The sequence below is a fragment of the Thermobia domestica genome, chromosome 18, assembly GCF_964235325.1.
Source record: "Thermobia domestica chromosome 18, izTheDome1.hap1.1, whole genome shotgun sequence".
NCBI classification, from domain to species: Eukaryota; Metazoa; Arthropoda; class Insecta; order Zygentoma; family Lepismatidae; genus Thermobia; species Thermobia domestica.
Genome location: NC_137471.1, coordinates 179996319 through 180021240, shown reverse-complemented (window position 1 = coordinate 180021240; position 24922 = coordinate 179996319). Strand labels below are relative to the sequence as shown.

Genomic DNA, 24922 nt, shown 5'->3' with positions numbered 1-24922 from the left:
AGAAAGAGATAGAATCGAATCCTCGTACATCAAGAAGAATGTTTGCAACGTGTAACGGAATGTGTAGTTTCATTGGATGAATGCTGGCGTGGTACCTTTCAGAAATACGCCTGTTCCATTCAGGGTTCTGATGTATTAATGATCCCCTCCAAGAAAACGTGCCGGTTGTAACACTGGTTACTCTTCTCACAACCAGTTACATACAATTGGTAGTTAAACACTGTTCACATTGCGCCTATTCACACTGCTAAAAATAATTTCTTAAGTTTAAGAAATCATTTCTTATCTGTGCACCGAAACAATATTTTCTTAGAAATGAGATTTGGCAATTCTCATTCATAAGGAAAGTAAAATTATATTTTCTTGTTTCGCTTTATACAACCTTATCTACTTTTCTTCAGTTCTCATTAATGAGAGTTTCAAACTCTTGTTTCTAAGAAAATAGCAACTTTGTGCACAGATAAGAAAAGATTTCTCAGATTTGGGAAATTATTTTTAACAGTGCAGTGGAGCTCCACATGCTTTCCTCACATCTAACATTTGACCTCAACCCTCTACTCGTTTCAAAATTAACATAGCATTTCTAGACATTTTCTACTTTCTATCTTCGCACTTTATTCTCATTTATCTCCCATTCCGTATACAGTTTGCCACTAAACACCTTCTTTTTCTGTTTCTTTTGGTGCTGAATCTAGTGCCAGCAATCATTTTGAGCAAATTGAATTTGCCAAATAGGAATGCAATGATTCCTTGTCAGTGCTTGTGATTAAAATCAGTGAAGGATAAGATTTGAATTTAGCCGTCTAATAAAGTACGGATCACTCCGTGGATTAAAAATAAAATCCTGAGCTCCCCTGTCAATAAGCGGCAAGAGTATGTGCCTTTGTTGTGGGAGACCTGGGTTCGATTCCCGGCAGGAGTCCATGTATTCTTATTAAATATTAAGCTGTAGGTTTACTTCTTATATAGATTCACTGCTGAAAAGGACGCTAAACCCAAAACCAAATCAAAATAAAAAAATATGATCCAAGATAACTTTTGTAAAACTATTAGATTTTCATAGATTATGAGGTTACTTTTAGAGGCTTCACAAATACATAAAGAACAGGAAAGTATTCCTATTTACTTCTTCGACCCCTGCCCCCGGATTAAAAAATATAAAACTTCCGTAAATATTTGATTTTGACTCAATATACTGTATGCATTGATTGAGGTATTCACATAACCCCCCACTGCTTGGAGGTGAAGTCAATCAAACACGATGACTCAATTACTTCCCCTCCCACAAGATTAGAGTAAAAGAAAATCGAGATAAGTTTCTTTAAAAATTCAATTTGGTCGAATATGACTTGTTTTCTGAGAGTTTCCAGTCGTGCCGATTGTTTGGAGCTTAAACGGGCCATAACGAGGGAGTACGTTCACCCCGATTTCATATATTTTCAGTGAATATTTATTTTAAAAGCTCAGATTTTACTAGAAGCAGTGCCGTACCATGGAAAATCAGCGCCCGGTGCGAGAGTATACGACGGCGCCGCCGTACCTATGACGGAGGTTGACAGACCAGCCGCGAAGCGCCACTATAGTTAGCGAAAAACGTAAGAAAATTTTCAAAAATAAACTCTGCTTTTCCTTCATTTTGAGCACTTTTTATTTCTTTTTTTCTTTCCATTTTCATATATGTGCACATGCATTTTCCGAATTTTGCGCCCCCTTATTTCGGCGCCCAGGGCCGTCTCCCCGGTCGCGCCCTCCCCAAGGCACAGCACTGACTAGAAGATTGTCTGTGTGAGTGTTTTGTAGCAGATTAGAGACTTATTCCTATAGTTTGGGGTTGAAATAAGTTAATAGGAAGATCACTCGATTCAACAATGCACAAAATCATTAAGAATGTCATAATATTGCCCTGTCATTAAACCATTTATAGGCCTACTTGATTTCATGGTTTAATTCATTCCGCTAATGTTATCAATAACAAGATATTCTGATACAGTAACACTTGGTAAGTTGGCCACCTTTTTTTTTAACTTTGCCTCAATTTTACCATAAAGCTTTAATTCTTTTACTACTCGGTAAGTTTGTCACTATATCTCAGCTATGTTGGAAATTCTGAGGAATAAATAAATCACTTTCTTTTATCTTTGCAGCCTGGCGGGTATGTCAAGAAGCGTGACGGTAGCCGTTGCCTATATCATGAGTGTGACGTCCCTCAACTGGAAGGAGGCCCTCAAAGTAGTGAGGGTGGGGAGAGCGGTGGCAAATCCAAACTTTGGTTTCCAGAAACAACTACAGGAGTTCGAAAATTATAGGCTACATGATGTAAGTACAGCATTTTTCTTTTACAATTAAATGAGGAAATAAAAACTAATTGCTTTCAAAGACCTAACAATCCAGCTAGTTTCTTGTTAACACTAATTATCATAAGATTATTGTGGGTGTAGAGGACAGGTAGGATTTCAAGGTAAAATTAGTTTGATCTTACATTTGATTAAATGCATAATGTAACAGACACACACCAAAATTGGTGAAAGTAATATCAAGAAAGAATCCGTGTTCGAGTACCCTAGAAACATTCTAGAGTTGGGGTAGTGTGCAGATCTAGAGTGAAAAAGCTACATGCAAAAATGAGGTGCACAACATATATGTAAATCATGCCTAGATTTGCAACTCTTTCACTTCATAAACCAATGCACTGTGGCCGGAAGGACTCTTTCCAGATCGAGAGCATTACCAAATTATGGATTGAAATTACCGGTTATCAGGTAATGCCGCGAGGCTTAAGCAGAATTTTTTCACAAAAAATATTCACTTTACTTACATATTTTGTATTTAATCCTTTCAGAATATTTTAAAATGCTTTGAAACCGTACCCCAAGTTTTCTAAAATTGATATTAACATTTGAAGTATGCAATGAAAGAAGAAGTTGAACTTATTTTTATTTTTATTGTATTTATCAAGAATGTTATAAATAGAGGATCTGCCCATATGTATCTTCATCCTATTAAATCGATGAAGCCAAAAAACAACCGAACGTAGACACGTCTGATTGGCTACTATCGTTTCCGCCATCGTCTGATTAGCTACTTTCGTTTCCGTCATGATTGTTATGGCTCAAAACATTGCGATCCTATTGGGCGGAGTGGGCAGAGTAGGGCGGAGTGGGGTGGTGAAACTGTGACGTATGGCTTCAAGATTTTGTTGTAAGAGCAGATCCTCTATTTTATAAAATCCTTGGTATTTATTGTCATTTTGAGCCAGCAATGCCATAATGTAAATATGAGAATATAGTTTGTAACACATATATACATAATTAAATATTGCGGTCCCAGTTTGATTAAAATTATCTTAATCACCAAAACTTAGGACGATAATTATTTCAATAAATTAAACTATTTTTGTTACTTTTAAACTTTGTATTTCCTTAATATTTATCATTCATTTCGCAGAAATTAAAAATACATTTAAATTAACTATGGCTTCCTCCTTATTATATCTTTAACAGCATAAATAAAACAAGTTTAAACCAGTCTGGCCACGAGCTTTGTTATCATAAGGTACCGGACGATAGTCCTTGCTGCCCTATAACTAAATATACATAAACGTAGTAGTTACAAGTTTCAAATATTGTTTTTGTTACGCGGAAAATTTTGTTAAGCATGAAAATTGTATCAGAGAAAGTTATAACAAGGAAAGAGCATACAAAGCGCTTGTTCGTACTTGAATAATTGAAAATTCAGAGAAATTAAATTTATATTTTGAATGAACTTAAATACCATACAGCAACTTTAGGACAATAAATATGTAACTGAATTTTAAAACTAGCGATTACAACCCTCTGTGTACTGACACGATACTAAAAGCAACAATGAAGCTTAATGGCTTTTAAGTGAATCTGTCATTTCGCTTTTCTTGGTTGACGGAAATACCAATAGATGGAGTATTAGCTTGAAGTATACAAACGTACAGCATAAGCTGATGTTTGGAGAGTGTACAGTAATATTCCATTTCATGTTCATACTTTTATGCTTACATGTATGTTCGTTATGTGTCTTTTCAACATACTTGAGTTTTGGACTTTCTTTTAAATGAAACTTTTCCGTACAATTGTGGGTATTAGAAGGGGCGATCAATTGAAACAGATAACAAAAATATAACTTCACAATCTCTGCAACTTACTGAATATCGTACGGGTGACGAGACTGCAACGTCCAACCATGGCAGGAAACGTGTCGCATAGGGACAACGTGCAACATGCATGAATTTACAGTTGAAAAATCTGGAACAAAGTGACCTTTGGGAAGTCCAAGAAAAATATAAAACAGGATCTTCATCACGAAGTGTCGTGACTGGAGGATAGGATCCAGTGGTGGCTTGTTTCTGTGGTAGGCCTAATGTAGTTTGGAATTCTAAGCGATAACGTTATCTACTCCTGGGATGTTTTCGACCGTTGATGTGCGCATTTTAAATTGGAGGAACTTTCAATTTCACGGCCTTCAATATAAGGACCATAATAAAGTCATAACATAGTATAAGAGGTTTCAGCTGCTCTTTCCGCTGAAACTGTGGAAACTGTGGCGCCGCCACTCAAGGAAGTTGCGTATCACGAACTACTAAAAGCAAGAACGAATCAAATCATTCAGAGCGCGTGAGTCTGATAGAATTAGCCAATGATACACTTAGCTACTGCCAGTAGCAGATGATGCAATTAGTTACAACTCTAGCCGGTAGTGTCGCAGAGTCACTTTTGTTGCATTGTGGGATCGATTTGAGTTTTCATTAGCAATATTGGGAGTGGCTCAACAGGGTAATTAGTGATATGGACCATCTATTGATTTGTAACTCTGAAATGACCTGGACTTTTAATCTTTAAATTTTAGTGAAATTTAAAATTTGTTAGAAATAATTGTAATAGCAGGCTGCCCCTGAACTCCTGCATTAGAGAATCAGGAAAATGACCACACCCTCTTTCTTCTCGTTAATACCGGTTATTTCTCGTTCAGAATGGCATACACTTGACGAAATTGTTTACAATGTAGTTCATTTCTTACAGGACAATCTTGTGGAACGAACTCGAAATGGACAACCTGGTCAATATTAGTGTAAACAGGTTTCTTCCAAATCTATTCTTTTTGATATGGGCTATGGCCCTCTGTCCTTTCTTTACCCACTGTATCGAGATTTTTCATGTGCAGCCACTTCTCTGTTCTGCCACAATTCTCCTCCACAAAGGAAGATTACACACGTTTTGCAGTAATATATAGTAAATGGCAACTCTGCTATGGGACTACACATCTGTTAGCCCGTGAGGCTTTGATGGAGCTGTTTACTGTTGAAATCCATGTAATGCAAGCGACGGTTCACTTTCAATTTCGATGCCCATCCACTAACATGAGTGCTTCAGTAGTCATACATCATGCAGAGAGTCGTTAATATACGTCGCATGTTCGCATGCGTAAGAGAAATTTTATCCCCCTCCGCTTTTGTTGTTAGTCATTTTTCTATGAAAGTCGTATCATTTGACAATTTGCCTTTGATCTTACGACAGCACTCGCTATACGTGCAATATTTGCCTTCATTTTATCCCAAGAATCCGTCCTCTATGTCTGCCAATAGCCTTTAACTAGTGGCACTATCCACCCTCGCAAACTTTATCTCGTACAACATAGTGAGATGATGGTGCAGGACTTCGAGGACAGTCTGGTGTGTAATAATGAAATTTAATTTAAACAGTTTTTAACATAAATTCATTCTGGAAAAGCATCTGATATTTAACGAGACCTCAATGTAAGAAATCAGTAAAATTACGTCGTTAAAATTGTAACAGTTTATCGTAATGACAGCGTCTAAGTAAGAGATTATGTCTAGTATGAGAAGATACAAATAAAACAAAAATCCATATGTCGGTCTGCTCTTGACGTCAGTATACTGAATGCTTACTGTTTTCTTTATCTTCCACTTGCAAACATAAAAACAATAAATTCAAATATTTTATTTTAAGTTTAGTAAAAAGAAAAAAAGGAAGAAAGAAATCGAGTCTGTGATCTTGGTAAGAAACATCGACCACAAGGTTTCATCCGTTTCCAAAAGGATTTTCTGGAAATTTGATCACGTTCAGAAATACCCAGCTGGCATTAGAAGAAGGATTTGTCTCCAGATCTCCGCCGGTGAACTCTTCTTTTAAATCTACTGGAGAAAAAGAAGACTTACACCCATGTCTACAAGTGAGCTTAGAAACCCTTTGAGAGAATCGATGAAGGGAAAAAGGATGAGAAATTGTAATGCCTTACCCTACGTTATTCTTTCCAGATACTCAATGAAATTTTTAATCTTCCTGAAACGTTTGTGAACTTTTGTTGTTCTTCAAGGGCACCACCGTGGCTCAGTGGTGGAGCACTTACCTGTGGTGTTTGGAGTTCCTGATTCGATCCCTGGCCGAGTAAGTTTGTGGTGGACAACACCCTGTCCCTGGGTTTTCTCGGAATACTTCAGTTTCCTCCCACTTTCTCATTCCACCAATTCTTCCATCATCATTCACTTGCCTTAATCATTCGTTCTCCTTACCCTAAACAGCATAATCGAGAGATTTTGAACCGAAAAAGTTTTTCTTTTTCAGGTCTTATAAATGCTGTTAGTCGTAATCCATCAACGTACTTTCAAAATGTAAACCCAATATGTATTGTCTCAAATATCATACTACAATTTTAGTTTTTGCTATTTGACATTACTATTAAACTACTATTTAATATCTTTTGAGCAGAAATTTAGATAGAACAGCCTTTCCCAACCTGGGGTCCGCAAGACGATCTCAGGGGGTCCGCAAGCCAATCTGAGAAAGACATACGCAATGGTGAGAAATACACAATTTTAAGTTAAATGATCTAATTAATAATGACAAGTCTATTGGTGTGAGAAGTCATATTCGACCTACAAAAAGTTGCCTATCACTCAAACGACATTTTTTTTTCTGACAGTTAAAAAGCGTGTAGAGACTAATGTACGTGTTTGTAAAATATCTTCAAACGAAAATCTTCTTTGACACAATAGGTGAAACAGGAAAGAGGGAATGTGAAATTCTTGCTCGGCATTCTTTCATTTGTCATAAATCCTTGACGTTATATATTTGCAACATCTTAGTCAAGGTATCCGACCGCATGTTTAAAAGCCAGGACCACCAGATTAAGGATAGGCATTATACACCTTTAACATTATTCTACCACTGCAAAAATCACACTCACACTCATATACAGGGTGTATCTTTAATGATGGATCAAACTTCAAGGGATGAGGGAGAATGATAAATGAAGTGATTTAAGATAAGAAGTTGTTATCCGAAAATGCGTCACTTCTGATATAGCCCGCCGAAAATGTACCAAGATAGAACAAAAATGAATAGAACTAGAGAATGAATTGTCGGAGAAAGGTCGGATCAATCGAAATAGTGTATTATTGGACCTGGAGATTTGATTAATGTATAAATCAATGAGGAACAGTGGCGGCGTAAGGGCATGTTCACAGGAAATGGACATACTCTTCGTGCCGGAGACAAATATCCGACGTGGAAGCTGAATTATAATTCTCGTACGTAGAACCATTTGAAATATCGGGAGTTAACAATATAAATAGAGAATGTACGCAGTGGTATTTGTTTGGAAAAGATATGGCTGCACTACCATCTAGGTAGGCTGCACTAGCTACTGATAGTGCAAATAGAGGTGAGTTACCAGCATCATCATCTACTAGACTTGGCGACTACTAGCCACAAGAGAGCTCCTATACCCCACAGCTCGAACATTATTAATATGTAAATACTACCTTTTAATATCATTCTTGATGCACCGTCGTTGCGTGGTAAAGCACTCAGATATGAATCCAGGAGTCCTGGAGTCCATCCCAAATCATGTAAGGTTTCGTGTTCGACCATATCGTTGTATGTGTGGGTTTCTCCTAGTTCCGTATACTACCAATTATTGTAAATATCAGAAAACCTGACTTTCAATAGCCTCAAGTTGCGTTTTATTCCTCTTTCGTGACGCTGTAGCAAGTACAATAATCCACACGCAATCTTGCATAAATCTTTTCTTGAAAGCCCTATTTAATACCCACAACAAACACGTTTTGTCTTGCTAAAAACATCATTCGACACCTATCCTTGCTTGAATATCATACGTTACCTATGTTTTGCTGCACACCAACAGAGGAAACAACAAGAGTCTCTGTACCTTACACCCGCTGTATTACAATACTCGGAGGTCATTTGCGTCGCCCTTTGGCAGGCAAGTGTTTCGTTCACTAAACTGAAAAAGGCGTGTTTCTATTCCTTGGGTAGTCTCTCGTCAGGAAAGGACTCGATGGGATACTCGAGTTGCCGAACGACATTTATCAGATATGAAACAGGATCTGAAACTATGTACATATGCAAATTTATAGCGGCTGAGGGCAACATAAAGAAGCATGAGAGTAGGAAGAAATATGGCCGACAATAGGGCTCAACAACACAGGAAGGTAAGGAATTACTCATTCCGCAAGTGAATGGCTACAGAAATGAAGGTCAAATGTTTAGTAGAGGATGCATAAGATGTGCTATATGTTGGGGAACATGAACTTCGTGGCCGCCATATTGAAAGTAACCATTTTAAATTTGGATTCACAATGTAAGAGAAAACGTACGTCATGTGGCATATCAAATAGCATTGAAATTTTACCAGGAGTTAATTAGTGTTAGCCATTCTGTAGTAACTCTATTGTGAGTTGAGAAGTGACATGAAAGAAAGCTATGAGGGGATATTTGCACAAACGTCGAAATAACCTGTTTGCAGTTTGGTGCATTGGCAAGATACAAGACAAATGACCATCAATATCTACGTGAAAAAGCGACAAGTACCAGTATGTTCTAATGATCGTTAGGAAAATCGTATATGCTCTAAACCATCTGCAAGATGTTGGCACGGGATGTGCATCTAGAAAAAGACTACAAACAGTATTTGCACATGCAAAGAGTTAGTAATATTGCAGTGTTAAAGATGGATAGTTGTCACGTTAAAACACCCGAAACAAATGAAGGCTGGGGATTACGAGTATGATTACGATATGGTTCTTCATATATCATCACATTAGCAAGTACGCTGATAAAGGTGCATGCCAATCTATGAAGGACATTGATATGTAGAGTATCTATAAGATTATGATAAAAGCACAAGAGCTGTTCACAGTGTCCACGTTTGAAAACAACAGGGACTATTGCGTGATGTTACTGACAATCCAATGATGTTCCATATCCAAAACAAAAGGACATTGAAGTCTGCAATTTTCCTGGATGCTCTTCAAGATATCCAGTCATGTAGAAGGCATATTTGAAACTGGTGATTCGGGAGCACTAAACAGAAGGTACGTAAACACTTGGAGACGGATGAAGTTGTCACGATGCCATACATGAAACCCATCAATATGTAACGCAGCATCCGCGATAAACCTCACATACTGTTTGTATGTGCTAATGAATCCAACGTCGAGTGGTTGAATACGTCCAACGCATTTAGGGGTCAGGCCCTAACCAGCCCAAAAGTGTACGGGGTTGACGATTCAACCATATTGACGATTGTGTTGAAATGTCTAAATCCATTCAAATCCTACACAATATATTTTTCCGATTACAAGACAACTCTTGTATTGTCATTCTAGAGTAACTTTTTGCTGTTCGCTTGCTGAAGTTTGGCGTATGTTTTAAGCGTCGAGGCTATGTAAGAAGTGGGCTTATAGTTTAGATGCAATCAAAACCATCATAATTTGTTGAAATTACTAGGCTCTCGCACTGGAAATCCAACGCGAGTAGTACTCCCCCGCGTTGGCCCGAATAAGTCACCCTGCGGGGAAATCCCTCACTCTCTTTTATGACCGGGATTTTTGAAATTCGTTCCCTTTTACGGAAAATTTTTTGTTTCGAAATTTTTGTTTAAATTTTTTGGTTTGAAAAATTTTGGTTCGAAAATTTAGTTCGAAAAATTTTTGTTTTGAATTTTTTTACTTTCAAATATTTTTTGGTTCGAAAAAAATTTGTTTCAGTTTTTTTTAGTTTGAAAAATTTTTGTTTTGAAATTTTTTCTTTCATTTTTTTAGTTCGAAAAATTTTTAGTTTTGAAAATCTTTTAAGTTTCAAAATTCTTGCACTCAGCGGAACCATTTCGAAAAGAATCGGAGCAGTTTAGATAAGAAAAATCTGGAAACACTGTTTCCATCAATGCAGCGCTTACTGAGCAACAAAACGCTGAGCGTTTAAAAAATCGCTCAAACTCACAACAATATTTTGTATGAGTTCTAACAATGAACTCTACAAGCGATAAGGATGGCCCCCTCTTTCACCATTGTTAGAAAATAAATGTATCCTTTCAAAGACATATCAATTCAAGGACAAGATTCTGTACTTAATTTCCACACGTAAACATATAAGGTGGGCTGTCTCTCCATCAAGGTAAGAACCGTATTACCCGTAAAAAGGGACAATAATACTTAAAGTGGGGTCCGAGTCCTAAAAGGGGAACTTCAGTACACCATCAAAAAAGGATAACCATAAAAGGGAACGTAATTCTAAAATCAAGGTCAAGGATGGATCACTTGGCCTCATGACGTCATACCATGTAACCTAAAAATTTAAATTTCCCGCACGGGCTGGGACTAAGATCACGCCACTTCTATCACCTAATCAAAATCAAGGTACCAAAGCACTCATCTTGCACGTAAAATGAAACGAATTAAAAAAAATCCTGACCATAAAAGAGAATGAGGGATTTTCCCCACAAAGGTGACTCATAACGTTATACCATGTTACCTGTTCACCGTGTGGCGAGTCTAAGATCATGTGACCTATCAGCCAATCAGAATCAAGGTACCAAAGCATTCATCTTACCGTAAAAGGGAACGAATTTCAAAAATCCCGGTCATAAAAGAGACTGAGGGATTTCCCCGCAGGGTGACTCATGACGTCATACCACGTGACCTGGGGGCGTGGCTAAAATTTGAATTTTCCACGTGGGCAGGGCCTAACATCACGTGACCTCTATAGCCAATCAGAATCGAGAAAAATTTTGCTGACTCGGCTGGATATACGTCGGGGCCTGCTACTAACGTGGAACGCCATACACCAGATGCAAATGTACTAACCACTAGACTAACGGGAGGCCCACTCCAGAAAACACTAAACTTCAAATCAGGCTCGTAACCAGAAGTGCTGTTGGTACAACAAGTGGACCAACTTGAATTCAGAAATGGCGTGGGTCAATGAATAATTTACCCATGATCCACGACACATCCTGTCCCACTATGACCCACCATCCACCGTGACCCATTCTGACGCATCATTGTCACGGTCATATTACGATGAATTTCAATTTAATTATCATATATAATTATTTCCTTGTTGAATTACAGATACTTTTCAGTGAAAAATAGTATCAAATTTGAAGGTCTGCAATCAAGGTAAAGCAGATCAACTTAAAAGGAAACAAGTGTAAAATTCAACTTTGTCTTGAAAACCTAGCAGTAAGTTTTATTACTGTTATTACAATTATAAATACAGTGAAGCCTCTGAATAACGGACACCAATGGGACGGGAATTTTTGTCCGTTACAGAGAGGTTACAAAAATTTAATTTCTCTCAACGGTAATTGTATGCAGTAATATACAGTAAATACATTATGTATGAGCGTAAATACGTAAAATTCAATATGAAAATACTATATTTAGTACGTATTTGAATTACTGGGACGGATGAAGGATAAATTCATTTCTGTTAAATAATATTATTGTTGGGGAATATGTTAATATGTTCGTATACTGCAAATGATAATGCGTGTATGGTAATTTTCTTAAGGACATGTCATCACCCTGTAAAAAGTCCATTAATTCACATACCGCCTATACTAAAAGTAAAAATAGCTTTAAAAAGTATGCAATATTATTATTAAATACTGAAAATGTGAAGAAGAAATTCATCAAATTTCTTGGGAAAAAGTCTGCAGTAGTTGTCTGCCGTGTACATCCTACGGACACTAGTTTCTGTTCGAAATTTGCTTGCAACTGTTGGATCAATTGGAGAACTTCTGTTTCACCGCGATTAATGGCAAATTTCTTTAATTGTTCAACTGTTTGACACACCAATTTGTACAAAAGAAAAATTTTGCTTTTCCAAGAAAGTAAGGGAGAAAACATTGCTCGTTGAAAAATGTTATTGCAAAATAAACTATGTTTCTTTTGTTATCTATGAAATTGTCGGGAAGGATGCAAGGCCCAGAGGAAAAAGCACTAAATTTGTTAGAGAAGGGAAGATCCGCATAGAATTCTTGACCATACGACTAATCCAGCAAGAGTGTTAGTGCTTATTGAAGATTTTCTAGGATTTCCACCAGAAAGCAGTTTACTGCGGGCAGAAAAAAAGACGCATTTCAAGTTCAGCTTGAAGTTGTTCTGTTTGATGATAGATACACTTGTGGGGAAAAGACTTTTCTGTCTACTGTCAAATATCGTAGAACCGAGAATAATTCCCGTCCCTTATGAAGAGGTTATTGAAACGTTTGGGGGTAAAAAAAAAAAAAAAAAGGACTGTCCGCGTCCGTATCTGAGAGTGTCCGTAAAAGGGAGAGTTTTTTCCGTAAGAGAACATATATTTTTGCCGGGACAAAAAAATATGTCTGTATTATAGAGGTGTCCGTTAAGGGAGGTTTACTGTATCAATATCCAAAAGTGTCTGGAGCTCTTTTTTTTCTTTTTTTTTTACTTAGATATGGAGTCTACGTACTTAACCCAGATAAGTAAATAGAAACAAATGAAAATGGAAGAAATATGGTGGCTTTGAAAGTAAACTGTAGACAAATTGACCAGTCTTCAGAAGATGCTGTCTACAATGCACAGAGCAGAGTGAGTCGGTAGATCAGAGTCATTCATGCTGGGTTGGTGAGTCAGAGTGGGTCACGTCCTGTTGACTCACGGCCGACTCACAAATCTTGACCCACAGCCCACTGACCAAATCTATCTCTATTTGAGTCCAGTGTTGCCAATCTGAAGACTAAAAAGTACCGAAGTTGTTCTCCAAAAGTAGCGGATTTAAATTATTTGTAGCCCAAACATAAAAATGTCAGATATCTGGGTTGGCAATGGTCAGGAGGCGACCGCAGTTTCGGATCGTTGACGATGGTGTGTTATGACAAACGCCATATTACATCAACTGCAGTAGAACTACAGTGTACAATGAACTGGCCAGGTGCTGATAGAATAAAATTGGCGAATTTTCTGATTTTCAAACGAGACCTATTTGGTTATGTTACACAGTAAAAAATGGTTGTGTTAATTCAACTCAAATTTAACATAGAGCAGTGGTTCCGACGTGACTACCAGTATGCGGTGTTAATTCAACACAGACCCAGCGGTGTTGGCGTTTAACACAGGGAATGTGTTACGTTTTTAACACACAACCGGTGTTGAGCGGTGTTAAATTCGTATCTGTGTTACTATGTTCGGTGTTGATAGTGTGGGGGAAAATGTTGAGTGTTACATTTGGTGGTGTTGCAGCAACACGAACAAAGTAACACAATGTGTGGTGTGTTAATTATTTTGTTTTAATATTACACCATGTCAAGTATTAATATAACACAGTCCCTGTGCTATTTCAACATCATTTTCTTATTATTTCAACACAAAATCTGTGTCATAATTCAAGGTCAAAGGCGTATAAGTGACACCGTTTTGGTGTTAATCCAACACTCCCTGTGTTAAAATTCAAGGTCAGAGCACCGTTTTTGGTGTTAGTTCGATTCCAGTTTTGTGTTACTATGACGTTGTTGCTACTACTACCGTGTTCAAATAACTCCGTGCGCGATGTTGATGGAACCATTTTTCTGTATTGGGAAACTTGTAGTGTGCATGCTTACGATTACCGAAGATTCTAGTTTTAAAATAAGAATAGTAAACTACAGAACATTTTATTTAGAAAAAACTTCATAAACGTTTTTGTCGTCCTCCCTAACACTTATTGTGAAGTATTTCTTGATGGTTCGAAACACAACCTTCACCAACAACTTGTTCAAGAATGATAGGAAATTCTTACCTAAATCGTTATAGTATGCTTGCCTCTTAATCGTGTTTTCACTGGTTTTCCGCCATTTTGGAAACAGTCCCCGGTGTTGACTGGTGAGCTCTAATACAGTGTAGAAGTGACACAGTAATACGGTGTTGTTTCCTGCTGTTGACATATTTCTTCAGAAGCATTATGTAAAACAACTGAGAACACATCGCGCGGTTTGCACGTTGAAATTTTGGGACTACCTGGATTCCTTTAAGAATTTGTTTCTACTGCGTTTGATTGTAGCTTCAGTGCATAAGCCTTTATAATTAGATGGCCAGCATATTTGGCAATCACGCAGAAAACAATACCGAAGATTCTACACTTGTGTTAATTTAATATACGGGCTGTGTGTCATTTCAACTACCGGCGTTTGACATACAACTCCAAATGGAGAGTAAGTTGCTCTAACCACCTGTTTGTGTTATATTTTAACACAATTGTGTTAACACATAGGCATGTCGTTGAAATAACACAGCGATTCTTTTACAGTGTAGTTTTATGGGGTCTGAAATACACATTACAACGTTTAGAGTACGCTTATTCATTGTTAATTCTCACTTCTTTAGTTTAGTTACTAAATTCTTTATGATCTTTCGAAGATTTATTGTAACTCCAATTACTCATTATGTTAATATGGACAATATAGTAACACAATTAAATTTGCAATGTGCATGTTTCTACTCCTTCGCATAACTATTAGGGATTAATTGAGATAGCAAAATGGTCAGTGATATTGTAACTAGTGCTGGGCACAAAAACCGGGTTTTTGGTTTTCAGGAAAACCGAAGGCGGTTTTGATTTTTTTAAACCGGTTTCTCACCGGAAACCGTTTCGGTTTTCTTCCAAACCGGTTCGGTTTTTCATATGATCCGGTTTCGGTTTTCTTCAAAACCGGTTCCGTTTCTTTCCAAAATTGTTTCTATTTCTGACTAGAATAGTGTTTCGTTGTTCTCTGGAAATCGAACCGGTGAAAATCGAACCGGTTTCGGTGAAAAATACGAACTAGTTTTGGAGAAAACCGAACCTTTTATGAAGAAAACCGAAATGTTGTTTTTTCGGATTTCGGTTTTTCTACAAACCGGTTTCCGGTTTTTATAAAAAACCGATTTTGCTTATCCCTAATTCTAACAGCAGAAACTTAACAGAAGTGTAGTATTGCCAGATATGAAGAACTAAAAGTACTAAAATAAGAATTGAACTAGTACCGAACTTGTTTAATAGTGTCATTCATTGTGAATAAATTACTTAGCAAACAAGCCTTTATTGTATTATATAAAAATAAAAATGTAGCGTATTTTTAAGAGTTATAGCCTGCAGATAATTAAGAGTAGCCCAAAAAATAGCGTGTCGCCCAATTTGAAATTTTGGTACCTAGGGCACAAAAAATCGCCCAATCCAGTACTTCTAGCTCAATCTGGTAACATTGCTTGAGTCCATACCAACAAAGTTCTATGGGCCTGATGATGGTCTGGCTGTTAAAAAACTGCGGTAACAAGTGAGATGTTTTACATTGAAACTAGTCACGTGATTTGGAGATAAAGACAAAACATTGAGATAAACAACTTGTAATTAGTGTAGTATTACAATTACTGTTTTCTTCACACGAATTTTTAAACGATCCATTGCTTAGATTTTGTACAAGTAATAAGCTGTTGTTTTTATTTCAGGAACGTCGTAGGCTAATGGAACGTTTCCCAAGCCTCGCTCTTTCGGAACAAGACGAAGAGCAGTGTAGACGGATGTTGCTGTCCTATCAGAGCCTTATCTTGTCCAGAGATTTGTGTGAAGGAAATTGCTCTTACGGACAGTTCTGTCCCACGGGTTTATGTCGCACAGATTCCAAGAGGTAGGTACACAATGCTTGTTTAATTTCTAGTATTACTTTATATTCTGTTCTCATTTCTCGGTGAGTGAATGTTTATGCCCAGAAGCAAACTCTGCAGTGATACCTCTGAAATTTCAATTGGTCAAACATCTCACGAGGGTTGAAAGTATGAGTAAATACAGTAGAGCCACAATTAACCGAGGAATTGGGTGGAAAGGGTTCTCCGGATGCCGAAAATCCCGGATAATCAAGAAAAAGGCTAAAAAGGTGCAAACACAAAGAAAAAATACAATATTCCACTATAAAAAGTATATTTTTATTCTTTCTATTGCTAGAATCAAGGTCAGTGATCAGAGAATGTACAGGCCATGACCCAAACAAACGAGCAACAGCCTGCCACTCATTCACAGATTCCGAGAAGGCCTATAGGATCACGATACACAATAAACCTGTCAGTAGTACTCAACTTTTGCGCTGTAGGGCCTATTGTATTTTCTTGGTTTTTGGCCTGGATTATTGAGGTTCGTAATTAACTCTCCAGATGGGGCCGCGGTGGCTCAGTGCATTTTACGTCCAACAATTATGCCTCTATTCCATGTCAGAAGCGCCCGGACAAAAGTGCGAGGACAGAAAGGTCACAGTCAGAAGAAACCCCGTGTCAAAAAGGCCCGGATCGAAACCGCACTGCGACAAAAGGGTCCCGCTAAAACCAGCCTCACAGCCAAAAGCCTGAAATCAAAGCAGTAGCGGAAATCAGGGATGCACGAAAGGATAGTTGAATTGATTTTAACGTTCTATTTAGCAGCCACGCTATATGAGACGTGGACCTATTGATTAACGTGGAATCCGAACCTGGGTCTCCAACGAGCCGATAGTGTTCCCTTAGGAAGTAGAAGTGTTTGCCCAACAGAAGGAAGAATATCAGTTGTTATTAGAAGCAAAAAGGAAACTTCAATGGTGATCTTAACTTTGGTTGTTGTTTGTTCTGCAACAATCTCTATCGCTTAACTCGGTTCTCCACGAAAATTTGCTTGCGTCTCCGTCTCTTTGGGCTTGTATTCTCGTGACATAGCCCGATCAGACTGTCCCCTTAGTTACGGAATTCCAGTTCTACACTTGGATCAAAGTATAAAAAGACATATTAATATGTAAAATATTCTGTGTAAAAATTTGGTTTAATTTTGCTGTAAGAACATACATGTGGATCTGTAGCTATACAAGGTTAATCAAAAATATTTGGATACAATGATAATAACGAAACGCGTGGACAAAGGAAAAACAAATGCTGCAATTGGCATTATTTCAAAAACTGCATTCATTAAAAAAAAAAAAAAAAAAAAAAAGGTGAATGCAATCTGACCGGTGAGAAGTATTTGACAGTGCTTCGTAAAGAGATTTTTCCTGTCATCTAGTATCGACACACAACTTACATCACGTTTAGCTCCAACAGGTCGGAGCGCCGCCACACTATGAACTGAATTTTTGACAACATTTACATAAAAAATAAAATTTCTCGACAACGGTGAATTGGAAGACAAGGAGTAATTTCTCTATCTATTACTCCTGGGTTACCTTCTATAAGGGTGCATTATGGACAACGTGTATTATACCAAACTACACACACCGAATGACTTATGGCATCATATTATGAAAGAAAAAAAATTCCTCGAGATATGCTATATAGCATGCACTTTCCAATTTCTACGATCGAATGGCTTATTGTCAATTAATCGACAAAACACAAACAAATATAAGTAAAATCATATTTTTCTTTCTCTGTAATATGCAGTGTACAGTTACCAACAGGAATATAGTAAACTTTCTTTCAGATGTAACTTAACTTTAAATGTCAATTATAGGGATGGACACGAGCGAGTTTTCATTGAAATTCGACTCGACCCGAAATAAACATTTGAGCTCGACTCGAGAACTCGGTTCGAAAAATTTCCTCCAACTCCACTCGAATTTGACTCGAGTTTCGAGTCAAGTCGAGCCAAAACGAGCTAAATCGAGCCAGCAAAGGCTGTGTATAGTTTCAAATACTTTTTTCAAGAATCCTACAAAGACAGTATAATTATTATCAGTGATACTTACTACTACTACTACAAATTTATTATTATTATTATTATTATTATTATTATTATTATTATTATTATTATAATAAAAACAGTGTATAAACATGAAAGATAGGCAGTTTGTATCTGAATACTAAAAACTAGTTGACTGCTGACGTAGGTAGTCGTGAAGTCTAGGAGGCAAGGACATCGTTCACAAGGTTCTGGGTTTGAGTTCAGGAAGAGCAAGTATTTGGGCTTGAGCCAAAAATTCTTAAACCTAAAAGTTACAGGGCGCCAGCCAAATATGTTCAAAGCTGCTCGGCCCTGGTTTAGGGTTGTCAATGGCTCCAGTAGCTCGGCTCACATTTCGTTCACTATCGAGCCGAGCCAACAGCTCACCCAACCTTGCTGGTTGGAGCTGTTCGCTCAGCTGAACCGAGCTGACCCGGTTGACATCACTATCCGAGTTGGGCTTCTGCTTAGGCTCAAAACTTCGACAATGCAGATCTCAGCCTTAATGGTAAGAACTACAGTATATACTTATATTGGTGCTCACGACATTTGAGGCTGTCTCATTATAAAAATCTATTGTCTCGTTAATCGAGACGAAACGAGATGCGAGCAGTGTCCCATCTCGCGAGGAACACTAAAAATATTCCACATTGCTTCTTAAATTTCTCATGCCTTTCGCTTTCCTGTCAAATGAGGCAATGATTTTAAAACAAACTGAACGAGCGAGCCATTTATCAAGCTCAACTCGACTCGAAACTCGACCTCAAAACAGTGACTCGGCTCGGAACTCGACTCAAGAAAATTACCTTTGTCTCGACTCGGAACTCGACTCGAATTCGCTTCGAGTTTCGAGTCGAGTCGGGTTTTACCTCAACTCGTGCCCATCCCTAGTTAATTAGAACACACTAGCTCGTAATGAATTACTCATATATAAAAAGTGAGTTCGGATTCTCCTTTCAGGATAGATTCTAGCCAATATTGTTGTGTCATACATAACCTTTCCATTTAAAGATTGTTGTGTGATATCCAATGTGGCAGAATCAAAGTTGGCTGCCACGATATCCACATTCATTGGCCCATTCAATGCAATTTTCGCACCAATACCCACCTGCGACATTTACTTTTCCTCCGTCCATGCGTATCGTTATTACTGGTTTGTGGTAATGTTTTTTACTGAGCCTATATATTTTCGACATGTATGTTCTTTCAACACAATTCAATCAGGTACTATACACAGAATATTTTTCATCTAAGCATTGTTATACTTCTCAGACTTTTCAGGCTATATCTCAAGTTTTTTTTGACGTGGGCCCTTTTAAATGGGACCTTATGGTGTTTTTTTTCTCGCGGGGCCCTTTTGACCCTGGCCCTTATGACGCGGGTCCTTTTTGACTCCGGCCTTTCTGTTCTCGCCCTTTTGTCCAGACCCTTCTGAGGCTAAAGGAGACTGTAATGAAGGGAATGAACTAAATGGTGGAATGAAGAAAATGGAAGGAATAGTGAGAACACTGAGAAAACCCACGCAAACAATGTTTGTCCACCACAGAGATCCCTTACCCGAGCTGGATTCAAACCACTGACACCACGTACCAGATGTAAATGTTCTACCACCGAGCCCCGCGTCCGCCCTGTTATTATTATATATGGGGGCGCGGTGGCTCAGTGTTAGAGCCTTCACCTCCAGTGCTTGGGGTCCCTGATTCGATCGCAGCTCGCGCCGTGTGAACTTTGTGGTGGACAAACACGTGCTCGTGGGTTTTCTCGGGGTTCTCCCGTTTCCTCCTACTTTCTTCATTCGACCATTTCACTCATCTCTCATCATCACCGTCTCCTTTAGTGTAACCGGCATAACCGTGGGACGTAAAACTTAAAGATTTCATTTTATTATTATTATTATTATTATTATTATTATTATTATTACCGGTGTGAGCGATGTAGTTTTCTGCTTAGAAAAGTTGTTATTTGTAATGCATTGTTCTGAATATTTATTCTTCAATCATTATTAAGTTGTTTATATTAATGTATTGCTTTCTTTATGCACGGAAAGAAGCGTTTCCAGGCTATTATGAACCGCCCTTGATTATTGTTATTATTTGGTTTGAAACAGTGGCACAGTCAATGAGTCGGACTGTGCAATATTAACACAGTTGTTATAGGTCTAATGATAGTTTTAAAGATGAAAGAATAGCCGCGGTGGCTCAGCGGTAGAGCGTTCACCACTGGTGCATAGGGTCCTTGGATCGATCCCAAGTCGCTCCAAGTGAGCTTTGTGGTGGATAAACATGATGTACGTGGATTTTCTTCTGGTTCTTCCGTTTCTTCCCAGTGTTCATTCCACCATTTCATTCATTTGTCATGATCACCGTCGTCTTTAACCTAGCCGGCCTAATCGTGGGACGCGAAACTTAAAGATTTTTTTTAAAGAAGGAAGAATAAATGAAAATCTTTCGTTGTTTCTATCTGTTTTTTAATAACATTTCCTACATATCCATGATGAATTTGTGTAATACATTTTTTAGCAATGAACTAATACTTTTCAAAGATCAAATTGTTTATTGCAATTCTCTAATTAGGATATACACAATAGTTAAAAAAGAAATTACCTTTCACATTTCCTATATTATTTTATTTACCTAGGTATTTATTAACTTATTTATTTTTAAAGCCAAATCTTTAAGACTTCTGTAAACCTAGCTTGGGTATGGATAGATTTAACCCAAAAGAACTTTAGAAAACTTTCATTTTCTTTATGCGATTCTCTGGAAACCCCGTTTCCCAACAGGAAGAGCATTTGTTCTCTTTCATAAACTCCTATTGCTAACTCTTCAAATTGCATTTCGGTTGGCCATTTTCTCGAAGGCCAAGGTCGTTAGGGCATAGGAGCAAGTTGTTTAAGTAGCAAATGTAATAAGTAGCTTGAAATTCTTCGTACTCATTTTTCTTTCTTTCTGTTTCAGCCGTATCTTTCGCCGAAGGACGTCGCAGAAGAACACGCCACCTCCTTCGGGGCGTTCCACACCGTCCTCGCCACGCCTGTTGCCAGCCACGCCCACCGGCTCACGGGACAGGAGTAGAAGAAACAGCCCTCGCCCCAGTCGCAGCGGAACTCCCAGCCCAGGCTCAGCTCCTCCTTCCAGATCGGGATCACGGGCCGACATCTCCGAAATGCAGGGGGCTTCTTGGCGAGGGTCCACGGGTTTCCTCGAGCCGACGAGACTTCGGTCAAGGAAAAGAGCGGATTCTGCCCCTACAACCCCTCAAACATCTCCGAGCCCTTCCCCTAATCCCTCCCCACGACCTTGGAGACACAGCATCAATAAAAAGTCCTAATAACATTTTTTTTATGTTCCTCAACAAATTAAAAATAATGGAAATGATTATGTTACACCGCCAACACGAGTTTCTATTCGAGGTTCTGGGTGAACACAGTTGCATTCAAGAAAAGTAAAAGTGACGTAATAGCGTTCACTCAAATAAACTTGTCCTTCTGCGGAACACCTTCAATGAAATAACCCGAAGGAGCGAGTGCGTTTACAATCACTATGAAATGGTTTCCGACCAACTTCTGTTTAATCAAACATACTCTCGTAATGATTTTTGCACATTTTGGTCCACAAAAGTAGCTGCAAAATATCACATGTTTCTCTCTCTCTTTATATAAGTACAGAGGAAAACTTAAACTCTTCCGTAACACAGAGATAATACCTGTATGAGTCTGTATGTAGAGAAAACGAAAGAAGCAATTTGCTTTGGAAACCAAAATATGACAATAGTCTGGTATACTGTTTGAGATGTGTTAGGTTGGTGCTGACAAATGAGGGACCAGAGAAGCCAATCTATTTTGCTATAAAGTTAATAAAGAAGGAAATTAAGAGGCCGCATCGCAGCGAAATTAAAATATCGCTAACTTTACAGTAATTATGTGATATCTTCAAATAGATAAAAGACAATCGAAATGTGGAACAAGAGCTCGCTGGACGATATTATTTTACATGAGATACCGTTATCACGACTCACTTACCTGCTTTCGATTTCCAGCCATTTAGAATATCGGCATTTGTTTTCTCGTTTATAAATGGCTGCAAACGAAAAGCTACTAGGTGACTCGTGGTAACTCTACTTCATGCAAAATATTGTCTAGCTCGCTCTTGTTCCACATTACTTTTATATATTTTATCTATTTGAAGATATCACATAATTACTGTAAAATTAACTGTATTTTAATTTCGCAGTGATTAGGCCTTTTAATATGATTCATATTAAGTGTTAGAGATAAGTATTTATGAAAGCGAGTAGGCCTAACTGAGAATGTCTACTAGGAGACGGAGTTATTTTTAACGTAAACAAGAAAACAAAAGATAAACAAATTCCTATAACATAAGTATATATAATTAAATATATCTTTCAAATATATATAGCAATGTGTCAAAGAAAAAAGATCCCATCTTTGTTTAGAAAGCTCTCTGATTGCGAGCCAGACAGGGAACTCTCGATTCAGCCTTTGTGCTCTCATTTTTCCCAGGATACTTTGCGGTCGGTGACGTCACGTGAAGTACAAAACAGATGTTACAAAATAGAAGATCTGCTTATACCATAAAATCGTGAAGCCATACGTACTCTAATGATTAATGATTTTCTTACCTGTGAAAGGTTATTGCGGGTAATTTCTTCTCATTCCTATTTGTACACCCATACGTGTAGCATGTAACCCTTGTATAATATAAATCTTAAGCAACGGCTTAAATAAAAACAAACCACATACACACTACATGTCTACATATGAAGTTCGCAATGTTTTGAGCTAACATATATGGCGGAAACGAGAGTAGCCAATCAGACGTGCAAATGCTAGATTGTTTTGTTTTTATTTTTATTATTCATTCAATTAAATACATATGGGCAGATCCTCTATTTTATAACATCCTTGGGTATCGCGAGATATCGTTCAAGAAAACAACTGAAATACTGCATACGCTAGTTGGTATACTACTGTTTCAAGATGGGCTAAAGTCCCTCCACATGATGTCAGGGACAGGGAGCCAATCAGAACGCTAAGCGCGAACTGGGGGCTACCTGTTATTTAACATACCTTGCGACCGAGATATACGGTGGGATTCGTAAGACAGAAACGGTGACCTCATTGTGACTATTAAATGAGCAGAATGCCAAAAGAAGTTGTAGAACCTTCGTAGTTTTTCTCATGTATTTTTATAAGGCGTAAATTGTATATATCATTCAATCAATTTGAGGAGGCTAATTTTGGAACTCTCACAAACTCCAATTGAATGAACAGAAATCTGTTAATTGGCAATTTACTTTTATTCATTATTGCAATTATTTTAGTTTACGCCTAACAAACATGCACCTAATAATTAAACTGTTTCAATAATGGGGAAAACGAAGTAGCAATAAATAAGTACACATAGTCCCTTTACTATTGATTTAATTCACTGTTTGGGCATCTTTCCAGACATCCACTCTTTTGAATCTGATTCAATTAGAGTAATTATTATTGTAGCTTTCTAAAAAAGATGCATTGCGAAGATAGTGCTGCCATCTCTTGCTGCCGGACACTCACTAGTGCTGTCCCCTGGTGGCTGAGTCAGATACTTTTTCATGATGTGGAAAACCTTTTCTTTTGTATTGTTTTGTGTAAATACTGTATCCAAGCTTAGAATATACACCCACGCTACAAAAACAAGGCATAAACAAAATATTTCACAGCGTCGTTGAAAAAAAGAATAAAAATAGCACTATTAAGGTCAGGGACGTTTGCTTCGCAAATGGTATAATATGGTTGTCATAAGGCTAAAATTTTCAAGTGTAAATGACTGCGCGCGGAATTGTTCAAAGAGAATAATCCAAAACATTTGAACGCGCCTTTGGCGTGGGAGGCCCGGGTTCGATTCCCAGCGGGAGCTCATGTGGTTCGGATTCCACGCTAATCAGTAAGTCCACCTGTCCACGTCCCGTATAGCCTCGCTGCTAAACGGGACGTTAAACTCAAAATCAACTCAAATCAACCAAAACATTTGATAAATGAAGAAAAATTATGATTCTAATAAATGCCCTGATGAAACAAACCATAACAAAATAAAACAGTATTAACTATTTAGAGTTGACTTCATAATTAAATGTTTGTCGCGACTTGCGTGCAGTGAGCATAGTCTCAGCACAATGTGAACCTTGTGGTAGGATTCTGTAGTCTTCTGGTTCCTGTCCAAATTTGCTACCGAAGTGTCTACGGAAAAGCTATCTAAAACGTAAGAATTATTTTTGGAACCCGATAATTTAAAATTGCCTTTCTATTTTCCTAAATTGTGTACCGGTAGACGTTGGTCATTCATATATTGTTCATTACTTTTCCACTATAAATGCCCCTATAATTTCTTTATTTTATTCATAGTCATGTTCTAATGTAACACTTATCTATTCTAAGAAAATATTTTTAATGAATTCAACAAGTTTTATTGTAATACCAGTGGTGTTATTCAGCCGGTTTGCTAAAATATTTCGAGTTCGCAGAACAGTTTGCTATGCCCAGACATAAGAGTAAATTTTATCCACTTATACCCAGGAATAGTAAATTTTTGTTTAACTATCTTTGCCTTTAGAAATTCTCACACCTACAAGGTTAAACATATGGAGAATTTTGCAGAGTCGTTTTGACGTATGATTAGCGTCATACTAAAGGCCTGACTACTGCAGGAAACATATTACTCGAACTATTTATATGGCACTAATCACGCATCAGAACGACTCTGCATAAGGCCTAGAACAAGGTATAAGCGTTTATTTTTCAGTCTCAAATGATCAGATATCAAGAATGGAAACTGAATCACATGACTGTAGTGGTGAGGATTATTTATATCTGAAACGCATATATATCATTATCAACAATTGCCGATCCATTGCTTAAT

General features: G+C 37.8%; 1 protein-coding gene across 1 annotated transcript in view; it reads left to right on the top strand.

Moving 5' to 3' along the window:
• LOC145676018 (dual specificity protein phosphatase 22-like) overlaps nt 1–21949 on the top strand; it is a 431106-nt gene extending 409157 nt beyond the window's left edge. Inside the window, exons 4-6 of the mRNA XM_081746858.1 lie at nt 2145–2316; nt 15776–15954; nt 20960–21949. Of these exons, the coding sequence (XP_081602984.1) occupies nt 2145–2316; nt 15776–15954; nt 20960–21332 (724 nt within the window). The 3' untranslated portion in view covers nt 21333–21949. The remainder of the gene's footprint in view (nt 1–2144; nt 2317–15775; nt 15955–20959) is intronic.
• Nucleotides 21950–24922: the final 2973 nt, after the last annotated feature.